This window comes from Pagrus major, chromosome 9 (genome assembly GCF_040436345.1).
Source record: "Pagrus major chromosome 9, Pma_NU_1.0".
Classification (NCBI taxonomy): domain Eukaryota; kingdom Metazoa; phylum Chordata; class Actinopteri; order Spariformes; family Sparidae; genus Pagrus; species Pagrus major.
Genome location: NC_133223.1, coordinates 13,956,165 through 13,968,083, shown reverse-complemented (window position 1 = coordinate 13,968,083; position 11,919 = coordinate 13,956,165). Strand labels below are relative to the sequence as shown.

At 40.5% G+C, this 11,919-nt stretch overlaps 1 protein-coding gene across 4 annotated transcripts; it reads left to right on the top strand.

Annotated features, from left to right (window-relative positions):
• Positions 1 to 854: 854 nt before the first annotated feature.
• tfdp1a (transcription factor Dp-1, a) lies at positions 855 to 11,919 on the top strand. 4 transcript variants are annotated; one of them, XM_073473534.1, is made up of 12 exons: positions 855 to 988; positions 3,046 to 3,131; positions 3,511 to 3,577; positions 3,797 to 3,918; positions 5,148 to 5,269; positions 5,447 to 5,612; positions 5,748 to 5,894; positions 5,989 to 6,057; positions 6,594 to 6,745; positions 8,613 to 8,779; positions 10,550 to 10,625; positions 10,730 to 11,919. In XM_073473534.1, the coding sequence occupies exons 2-12, from the start codon at positions 3,120 to 3,122 to the stop codon at positions 10,866 to 10,868; spliced, it is 1,239 nt and encodes a 412-aa protein (XP_073329635.1). In that variant the 5' UTR covers positions 855 to 988; positions 3,046 to 3,119; the 3' UTR covers positions 10,869 to 11,919. The 4 variants fall into 4 exon arrangements, with proteins under 4 accessions (XP_073329635.1, XP_073329636.1, XP_073329638.1 ...); XM_073473535.1 differs by lacking the exon at positions 855 to 988 and adding an exon at positions 2,161 to 2,227; XM_073473537.1 differs by lacking the exon at positions 855 to 988 and adding an exon at positions 2,694 to 2,847.

Sequence of the window (11,919 nt, the reverse complement as noted above, 5' to 3'; positions counted from 1 at the left end):
GCTGTGCACAGCTTGAGAAGACAAATAAAGTGGCTTTCTTTGTAATTTGGTGCAAGTACAGACTTCAACCTTTATGACTGCATAATGGGTTTGGGAGTGAAGTGCCAGATTTAGAGCAACAGGGTTACAGTTTTCCGAGTTGTTTAAACACATTTCCTGAAGCTGTAGTTCAGTTTCTTAAAACTCTGAACACAAAACTGGAAACTGTTAACCATTTTGTCAAAACTCTGCAAAATGAACACTCATACCCATGTTCTCTCTTGTCATGACACACATGGCTATCATACAAATATCTCTGACCTCAATTTAAACTCTGGAGTGATACATTTAAAACACCACCATCAAAATACTGTTTATATATGGTTTGGCTTCATGAGGCCATGTTCAAACGTACAGAAATGAATGGGAATTGTCTCATTTTCCTCATTTTTACCATAATGCTGAAATCATAAATACAAAATGTAACAAAGCAAATTATGTCAAGCTGAATGAACTAACTGCTAAATAAAGGAATGAATGAATGAATGAATGAATGAATGAATGAATGAATGAAAACAATGGACGCATGCTCAGAGTGTGGCAGTCTGGAGTTTGGTTTTGATACACGACATCTGGGTTTTCATTATTGTGCTCAATGTTACAGTTTTTGTGTGAATGGAGGAAACCTGTGAATGGTGAAGTGGAGTAAACATGGAGAAAAACTGTAGTGACAAGTGCAGCAGTGAAACGTGCCGTCACACTCCTGGGCAGCAGGGGGCGCTCTACGTATCTTTGAAGCAGGCTGGTATCCACCAATCCCAGGAGGCGCAGGTTGTGGGCATGAACTACTTTGACTGCTTTGCTTACGTCTCATCGATGCTGTCCAATCAGAGGCCGCGAAAGCGAGACACCGCCAAGATCAGATTGTCAGACGCGCTGCTGTAGCAAGGCTAGCAGAGAGTGGATAGAAAAGGCTAACAAGCGATTTGCTAACTTGTGAAGTGCACCGGTAAGCCACATTTATTGACTTGTGGCTCGCTACACAGCTGCCGCAAAATAAAGTTCTTGACGTTAGATGTCTGTTTTACAAGTTCTTGTGTTTTTGAGGTCTTAGAAACATACTGGAGCCAGGCAGGACGCTAACCACGGTAGAAATTGCAGCTAATTGTAGCAGTGTTGTGGGTGACAGCTGTGGATTAGCTCCGTCGTCCACAAGCTAGCAGCTAGCGTACCGTCAGTTAGCTAGCGTTAACAAAGCGCCGGTGGTCCTGTTCAGCCGTGAGGCGAGTTAGCTTGTAGCTGTAATGTACAGTTGACATTGCCGACTAGCAAAGTGAGTTACAAGTCGTCGCTGTACTTTGTGCGTAACTTTAATTAATCTGGGAAGTTGCTAACGAACCGTCCGAAAACGGAGTCATTAGCAGGGCTTTAGTTAGTTTAACTTAACGGTTCACAGTAATTGTGAACGAACTAACCTAGAAACATCAACAAAATCAGCTCGTCTTTTATTAAACATTACGTTTTTATCAGAGCTTTAACCTACCTTTTGTCTTCTGAAACGATATAAAAACAAATGTTCAAAATGCCCGATCAAATCACACAAGTAACGATAATTTAGTCGTCGATAATTTATTCACAATACAATAATCAGGCTGGTTAAGTAAACATTATAAATTAAAAACAATGCAAGAGGTTCTGATCGTAACAGCTCACTGTTCGTATGTTTGTTGACTGACTGACTAAAAGAGATCCGTGACTGCTGATAAACCACATTTAAACATGAATAATCCAGCTAATTACAGGCAAGTCATTTAAGGGGTATGCTAGGAGTTGTGGTGCATCTAGAAACTTGGGTGTGACTAGAAAATATCATTACATTCACAGTCTGAATAAAATATATATTGTCTCTATTTAATTGTCAACTTTATTTTGTTAATTATTCAGTGGTTCGTGCTTCTTGAAATGAAAGCGATCACTTTTTATACAGCTCCAGTAGTGGACGAACAGGGATAATCATGGCATTGCTTACTGTACGATGCAAAAATGACCAAAACTTGAAGAAAATTAAACTAAAGTTAAATACCCAGCACTAGGAAAATATTTCGTCCCTGGAATTAACTATATAATTATTAAAAAGTACTTCGACATTGCTTAGTTTGTTTCCTGTTTGGTAGGGATTTAGACCTCCTCTTCCTCCATTCTCAAATGCCAACAACAACAGCCGTCGAAGAAACAGGAGAGTGCACTCGTAAGTGCACATAATCAATATATTATCTTTCTTCACCGTGCGAAATGCACACGCATATCTTAATTGTTAACCCATACTCAATTTTGTCCGGAACATGCAGCACGGAAACAAATATCGCTCTTTTTTTTTTACGTGAATCCTTTCAAAACGTGCATAAGCTAACCAGCTAGCTAGCGCCAGCAAGTTGAATCCAACGCTAACTGCTAGCAGTAACAGTTAGCTAGCTGCATTCAACAAAAGATTGTTCATTGCTATCGTCGCGTGATATATATGCTGTTACTACCGCATGCAACAGTAATATCTGTAACCGCGTGGTGCTATCACTTTGGTCCAATTACTAGTTTTGCGCTCGTGTGATAAAGTTAGCATGTTTGTGTGACCTGTAGCAGAAGTTCGACGATGCTTCTCCTCCGGACGTGCTCGGTACCTGAAGTAGGCCTTGTGCACACTTAGCGTAGTAAAAGTTGTGAGCATCAAGGGCTGGTTTAATATGGTTTTGTGCACGCACGATGCTTTCTGAAATTCCCCCCAAAGGTTCATACGATTGAGATGGATCGAGCAGACACACATTTTCCACCAGTTTTGTCTTGTGAGAAGAATATCCGTTAACTCGAGCTAACGTGAGTGATGTAGCTTTGTACAGTGTGCTGGCAGCAAGCACATCAAATGGGCCTCAGAAATAAGTGCAGTTGAATTTTATACCAAAAACAGAGTAAGATATGTCCAAGCTCGGTAAATGTAATGGGATAATGTGATGTTTGGGTGATATTAGAAACTTACCATTGTCACTTAATAGTTTGCTGTATTTCTGTCCACAGGGGTCTGAATAGCCACAAATAGGAGAACATTTTCCTTTTAGCCTGAAGCTCAACTCCTCCGGTCCTTTGGGATCATGGCTAAAGATGTAAGTAGATACATGCATGCTTTTCAGTGGAAAAAAGTATTTTAATTCACGTGCCACCTTGTTGGCACTATAGCTGAAGGGATGTGTGTTAAAATGAGATCTTGTATAACATCATGTCTCTTTTTGTAGTGTTTTTGTTCAAAGCAACAAACTGTAACCTCCCAGAGAAAGCCAGTTGATTGCTGGGTCTTTTCCCCAGGTTGTCATTTACTGACACTTTGGTGTCCGACCCGAGTTGCCAACCCAGAGCGTCAGTATTTGACCACCTGGGGAGGAGACTATCTTTCTCCAGGAAGTCACATTCTCTTGCTTTAACTTGGACCATTGTAATGTCTTTAATGTTGTTTTTTAAGTTTATTAATGTATTGTCCTTTTGCAGGCTGGTCTGATTGAAACAAATGGAGAGCTGAAGGTTTTCATCGATCAGAATCTGAGCCCTAGCAAAGGTAAAAGTTACTAGTAATTGCCTTTATACAGCAATTGCACACAATTCACAGTGTTTTTCTTTGCATTTCGTACACTGTAGTTTAACTGACTGCCTGTCCCACAACAGAAACACTGTTTCTTCTGGTGGAGGTCTGTTTGCTTGTAGTTAGACGATAGGGGGCAATGGAGTATCAACCAAGAGCTCTACTCATTACTGGTCCTCTCATGTCTTCTGTTAGGCGTCCTATCTTTGGTTACTGTCCAGCCTACAGCTGCCCCTGTGGCCAAACAGCTACTACCCAAAACTCTTGGGCCATCCAATGTGAACATTGCTGCCCACATGCAACATGTGCCACACATGGTGAGTGATGCTCCACGCAACTATAACACTGTGTGGTCTTATAACTTCAGGCTTTTGTGCTTTCTTACATTTGTTATAATTTAGATCCTCTCAGTTGATATAAAAAATTCAACATTCTGCATCATCAGTGATCCACAGATGCGTTTGTTTATAGATTATTTGCTGGGTTTCTCTGCTATGTCTTACTGTTGTGTAAGCCCCTCCATTATCATAGTGAGGTGACCGAGCGGAGGGTAGGTGGAGGCAGTTGATCCTAAGCTTATCAACTCTACAGTCAGCAGGATTACACCCATCATCCCATTATATACAAGGAATATATACATAACGGAAATCAGCTTAGATATCACCTTAGTGAAGGAATAGATCACCTATCTCCTAGATGCCTCATATTACTATCGGGGACATACAGTTTAATGAATGTCTTTAATCAGTAACCAACCATGTTCATAAACAAATTGTTTAGTCAATTAAGATGTCTGAAATGCTAAATGGTTTCTTCCTCCATTAAAACTTGACTTAAATAACGTTCGGTGGTTAATTTGGCAGCACAATACAAAGATGTTAGGCATTTGAAACATAATTGTGTTTTATGAGAGATTTGTCAAGTGACAAATTGAATAATTGTAATTCAGCTGTGCTGCTTCTGTTGCATGCAGTATTCCTGTTTATTATGAGCTGAACACTTCACATTAAAAGTTGTAGACTACAACACTAAATGAGTGAAGTTGTCAGGGCAACAACCTGTTTCCTAATGTCGACAAGATAAGAGATAGTTGTAGACGTCAAAGGACAAGGCGTGACCACTTTGGACCGGTTCCACTGTGGAAAGGGTTAAACTTGCCAAATTCCTTGGTGTTCAAATAACTAATGTCTCTCCTGGTCCCTGAACACCACCAGTCTGACTTTCCATTTAAATGAGCCTAATCCCCTCCGTTAAACTGATGTATTTTTTTTAATGTACAGTTTTAGAAAAAGTGTAATGTATACCCTTTCATCAACGTTTGGTTTAAAACCTCATATTAAGCTTCAGATAAACTATGACTGTGGATTTTCTTTCCTGTCACTTACATTAAAGGCACATTAGGAGGGTTTCTTGTATTGGCCAGTATGAACAGGAGTGAAGATTACAACAAGCAGAACCTGTGTGCTCTACATGGGTACTTGACTATTGCTTTAAGACAATAGTCATGAAATGATTTCTTTCCTTTCTTATGCTCTGTTCTCTGTAGGTGATTGGAACACCTCAGAGGCCTACGGTATCAAATACCATTTTGGTAAACAGTCCACACACACCAAGTTCCCAGTTCCTCACTCAGAGTCAACCATCCGATGCCTCTCCTTGGTCATCAGGGTAAGTCTTGAAAGGTCCTTTTGCTTATAAGCTTGGAACATCATTGTTGATAATGTTAAACGTTTTTAGCATGTATTAAGTCTGATATTTCATTTAAAAGAAAATGAATAAGTTTGACGTACTAATCATTGTGTTTGATGTGAAAATTGAGCGATATGTGGGATTTGTTGTCCACAGAAAACGTGGTAAGAAAGGGGAAAAGAATGGGAAGGGCTTGAGGCATTTCTCCATGAAAGTGTGTGAGAAGGTGCAGAAGAAAGGCGTAACCACCTACAATGAAGTGGCAGATGAACTGGTCGCAGAATTCAGCTCTGCAGACAACCACATGTCACCCAATGACTCGGTGAGTGCTCCAGCTGCGTGACGCCAACATGTTTAACACCCAACAGAAATACTTGAAAAATAAAGCATATAGCATACTGATAGACTTTACACTGATTTTTTTGTTGATATTTTGAATCATGTTTTTCCATTTTAGCATGTGTATGACCAGAAGAACATTCGGCGGCGTGTCTACGATGCACTTAATGTGCTCATGGCCATGAACATTATCTCTAAAGAGAAGAAAGAAATCAAGTGGATTGGCCTTCCCACTAACTCAGCGCAAGAGTGCCAAAACCTCGAGGTAGAAACACACAGTGAAGACCGTCCTGTTGGAGATATCTTGTCTTTTACTGATGTAATAATTCTTAATTATTGTGCCTTCATTTCAACTGCAGGTGGAGAGACAAAGGCGGCTGGAGAGGATTAAGCAGAAACAATCACAGCTTCAGGAGCTCATACTGCAGGTGGGAATAATATGAGTGCTTGTGTCCAGGGGGGTTCACATGAAACCTCCATATCTATGACATCAGTTCTGCTACAGGTTATTGTTCAATGTCACGAAAACATCAAGCAAGTTAAATAAGGGCTCTTTAATTGTCTGCTTTTCAGTAAAGTGCATACCTTCTCCTTAAAAAATACACACAGTGACCACTTTATTAGGTACACCTGTATTGTATTGAGGTTGTAGTTTGCTATGTTGTTGAACTGGACTTGTATAAAGAGGTTTTTCCAATATTCTGTCCCCCTCATATATATAAATAGGTTGGAGGAAAATGAGAAGCCCCTTTTTAAAATGATGTAGTCCAGCGCACCACCTTTGACTGTGACCTCAGTAATAAGCATGTAGTTAAATTAACACCTCTCTGACAGCGTCAATCACAACTGAGCATTATTGTCTTTGTGAAGGTAGAATTTATGGCAGGCTGTTGCATTGGATTGCTTTAGAGTTTACAGGTCCACCTAATAAATTAAATGTTTTTGTTTTGTTTTTGTCTTACAGCAAATAGCTTTTAAGAACCTGGTTCAGCGGAACAGACAGACAGAGCAGCAGGCAAACAGACCTCCACCTCCCAACTCCATCATCCACCTTCCCTTCATTATTGTCAACACCAGCAAGAAAACTGTCATTGACTGCAGCATCTCTAATGACAAGTATGTGACTGTGCTACCCTTCATTTTAGGTGCTTTTAGTGCTTTTGCAGGTTTTCCAAAAGTAATTTGAAATGCGAGGTTATAAATCTTGGGCGTTGGGATGAGTGTGTTAAACATAAGACAGTTTCTTGAGCAGATGACTCATCACTTCAGTATGTGAAGCTGTAACAGAAGAATTTGAATTGTGAGACCTTCCCACTGGCATCTAAATGCAACGTAATAATTAGGGTCATTATAGGATACAAATATTTGTACAAACAAACGTCCATGCCGTACCTTTTTAATTTTAAAGGGTAACCACAGATGGAACATCAGCAGTCCTGTGACATGAAATGTAAATACTCTTCTCCTCCCTGCCCTTAACATCTGGTTTCATTCATTCAAGTAGATGTAAAGGAAAAGTGTATTGGATTATTCTATGATTTAATGGTTCTGATGGTGCTACATGGCATGACTGGAATGCAGCTTGGTAGCAGTTTGAACCTTATTACCTTATTATATTCTAACATTTGCTATTATGTGTCGTTCATGGTAAAAACTCAAAGAAAATAGATCAAAACTATTGTCGCATCAGAAAGGAAGAGAGCATGTATAAACCATCAATGTGTAATCTGCAATAACACATGCACTTAATCCATTACCCTTCAAGCCAGTGGTTGAACATTATATTTCCAACCAAAGTAGTGAACAAAGGCACACGAAGGCTGAATTCACATTGGATCTGGCATTGCGCCAAAAATGTACGTTTCCCCATTCATTTTAATTGGGGTAGTCCGTTTTGGCTGCGCAGCCGACTCCGGTGGAAAAGTTGAAGCCGACTCAACTTTTGAAGCAGTGCAGCCCGGCATCACAATCTGGTGGCCAAAAAAATAAGATGGCGATCAGACTATGACTGAAGCCATGGTGGAGTGTAATGTGTCGTGTGTATTCTCAGTTTCGCATTGTGCACCACTTTAAAACACACCCGTGGATGCCGACGATCACTGTAGGACCGGCATACTTAACCTACTGTGGCAGAGGCATGACTGGAGATCATAAGCAGAGTAGAATGAGTCAGTAGCTGGTCATGTTATTTAGCATGGCTTAATGCTACAGAGGGAACACAATGGGCATTTCTCTGTGTAGCATTAAGTTTTACTTTCACTTCGGTTTGGTCGTGTCCCCCAGTTTAAAACACACAGTAATGATCTAGTCTGATCTCATGCAGGTCGTTATTATTGTTTTTAATCCTTCGATGAGGACAAACGATCACTAGTAGGACCAGCATGCTAGAAGCATAACAACATAGCAGCTTCGTCTTTTGGCAAACTGATCAGTGGGGGTTCCCAATACGTCACAACTCTGGATTTGGTGTAAATGCAGCTTAAATAAGCTGAAATGTTAAACTTTTTAACACAAAAATATACTATACCTATAACGACCTATACTGCTGCTTAAAACATGATGGATATGTTGGATTGTTGGATGTTTTTCTCAGTCACAAATAAAAATACAGGACAAAACATGAGTTTATTCAATCATTTAATTTTTTTAATAGATATGGATCACCCCTAAACCTTATTTTTCCTGGGTGACCACGTGCCTCTTGGCAGTCAAAATTGTATAGTGACAGGTTTATAACGGACTAATGTAAATGCTGAAGGTTTCATTATTCTATATCTTTTAACTGTGCAAGCAACATTTACTTCAAAATTATACATTGAAGCAGAAAACTTGTCTAGTGCCACTTAAAAATTGATCAACACTGTCTTTCACTCAAAACTCCTCAAACCATTTCAAAGTTAGATTAGTAACACTTATTGTTTGGTTAAAAATTGATAACTCACCCATTCTTGTGTCTCCTATTCTCCCTTTTTCTCATCTCCAGGTTCGAGTATTTGTTCAATTTCGACAGCATGTTTGAGATCCACGATGACATTGAGGTGCTGAAGCGTATGGGCATGGCCTGTGGTTTGGAGGTGGGGAAGTGTTCTCCAGAGGATCTGAAGGTTGCACGAAGCCTGGTGCCCAAAGCTCTGGAGCCCTACGTTATAGGTCAGTGCTACAGCCCCTAGTGTACCACATGCTCATTTTGATTTATTAGTCAGTCGCTGAGGAGCTACCGTTAAGACGTGGTACCAGAACTGTAAAGTTGAAGTGGTCTAGGACATTTCTCAGAGCTTTTAATGCCTTCACCCCTGTCATAGTCGTGGCGGGAGGCATAATGTTATCTAGCTCTCCACATCCGTCCCAGTCTTGTGAACACTATTGTGTGTTTTTAAATTTGGCATCCAGTTTGACTCCAGATTGAACTGATTTTGGTGGTCAAAGGTCAAGATCACTGTGACCTCCCAAAACCCCTCTTTGGTCACGACTCAAGGTTTCATTCGCTAATTTTGACGAGATTTGACACAAATGTCTACTATATAAAATAATGCAGGGGAGATTGTGACCATATTTCACACTTGGTCAGATAATGAATTGGTGACACTAATCTTGGGTGCCCAACTTGAAACTGCTGATTGTAGCGATCCTTTGTGCTGCTGGATTGAACAAGTGTGTGAAGCATCTGGCGATATTGAGCTTCAGGTGATCGTTGACGCATGTGATGAAGCTCTTCATCAGTCCTCTGTGCTCTTTTTTAGAAAACTAGTCTCTAAGTGAAGACAGCCTGTTTCTCACTGCAAATTATTTGCTGGAATCATACATGTCAATATAGTGAGAACTCCCATTTCTCCAAAAAATAGACTGAATACTTTTGATCACGTATTCACTACACGCGAGTCTGAACAGACTTGGAAGTAAATTTGAACTTGCCGGGTATGCAGAGGCATACAACTGCAAGGCGGTAATTCTAGTTTGGTCAGCGGATCACTTTTAAACATCACAAAGGAATGAACAGTAAAAGAGGCAGCAGCAGTGAACTGGTTGGATTACAATCTGCAGCTGAAAGGCTTCTACGTCTTTTTGGGTTGGTTCCTTAGTCTCAACGTGTCCCCAAGGGTAAGCAGTTTCTCTCGTGTCCACTTCACAGCAGGAGCCGTCCAGGTGTCTCAGATGCAGGGAAATATGACACGTGAGAAGAACATGCAATGAAATTATTTAGTTTCAGCTCTAAAGCAAGAGAACCCTCTCCTCCGGTCATTTGTTTTGATTAAAAACAAAGGTGTTCAATCTAAACCTAAACTCACACACTACAAAATTGCAGGCTTTAAAGAGGTTTGATGTGCTGATTTTGGTTGGCATATAGTAGGGTATGATGGTCCAACAACATTTCCTAAAGTAAAGCGCTGTCTGTTTGGATTCCTCTGCCTGACTTATTACATTCATTACATTGATAACTGCCAGTCAACTGCTGCACTTTTATGCCACTTTTATAGTGCAACAGCATAAATGCTCCAGGTATTACTGAAAATCTTTACCTATCGCATTTTCTGCAGCACATTAGCCGGTCGTTTTGCAAAGCATTGTGGGACTGCAGGTGACGTGGGATTGAAAGTTAACATTTTTTAACTTGAATGAAAATAAGGGGGAAATTTGCCTGCCTGCAGTAATTTGGTATCTGTGTCAGACAGTTCAGTCTAACTGCAGTGGATGAATGTCAGTGGAGGAAAATGTTATTGTATCTCCTGGGATCCCTTTTCTGTTTGTTCCTTGCCGTTTAATGTTACAATACAAACAAAGATATAGTGGTGTTTGACAAAGTGACATAACTTGTTGGAAGAAGTGGTGGCCTTATGAGCGGCGATATGCTCACAGCAGCAAAACGAGAAGTTGTTATTGATTTTAGGTCACAGCCCTAACCCTTCTTATTTCCTTTTTCAGAGATGGCAAAGGGTCCCATCAGTAACGTCTACATCACTGGAGGTTCCTCTGCCAATGGAGCTCGTTACCCTGCAAGGTGTGAGGGCTAACCTGTGATTCAACCCATAAATATGATAGAAAACAGATGTTGTTTTCCATCACCTTCTAACGAGTGATAACATTTCACTCCTCTCTTTGTAGTGACGGTTGCACTGATGGCACCATGGCCTCCAGCTCGAATGACTCTCACTACAGCGGCTCTCGCGTGGAGACTCCAGTGTCTTATATGGGGGACGACGATGACGAAGACGAGTACGACGAGAACGACGATGAAGACTAACCTGTCTACGCCTCGCCACTCCAACAAGCACAGTCCTTCAAACCACCTTCACCGTGGGAATTTAGTCCCTTTTTTGTGTGTGCTTCTTCGACCTTTTCCCCCTGTTTCCCATGCCTGTATCTCTGTCTGGCTTTCTCAGGGGTGTAGATGAATATTGAAAGAACAGAGGTGTAAATTGCACCCATCTTTTTTCTGCTCCTGAAGCACCTGCACCACAGCTCTGGGGGCGGTGTCGTCCAAGGGAACTGTAGTCTGTGGCCCGGCCACCACGCTGAAGTCTTTGTATGTCTAATCCACTTCTCAATAAGCCATCCCACTAAAAAAAAAACCTCTGTAAAACCTACTGCTGTTGGAGAATGTATAATGTACTTGTTTGAATAGTTATTCCTATTATTTTGCAATTGCCTATGGCAGACACGATGATGATGATCAAAATGTTCCAAGATGGCCAAAGTGTCTGCTTTAACATGCTGCGTTAGTGCAACAACATGGATTCAGAACGGCCTGATACAGGTGCCATGGCATCCCTGGATGGGGCTCCGTCAGATGTGTTGATACTTTTTGTTTTGTGTTCTTGGCAATAATTTGAAATAGTTTCTTATCCCCCATTTTGTTGGGCTGGCTTCCTTCTGTTCTGTAGGCAGCTGCTTTCCTGATCTTGTTTGCTAGTGTTTTTTTTTTTTTTTTTTTTTGTATTCTGGAGTTAAAGGAATTCTCCATCACCACCCTGTTAACGCCTTGGTAGTGTTTACAAAATAATGGCACCAGCAAGGTAAAGACTTTTATAACCCAGGCTCCTAATAGGTAAATAAGCTTTTCTTTGTGAATTACGTATATGAATCCTACGACGATTGTAGCTTATAGTATCCTTTAGAGGCCAGTGATAAAGGTAAAAATTATTGATGTAAAAAATGTGGTTGCATAGGTCTTTATGTACTCCCTTCAAAGATCTCCCTTTTAAAACTTAGCAACACATGTACTGACTCTTCCAAATACCTTTTTCTGTAATCTAATATAAGTTTGCAAATTAAAATATAGATTGTTTTAATAA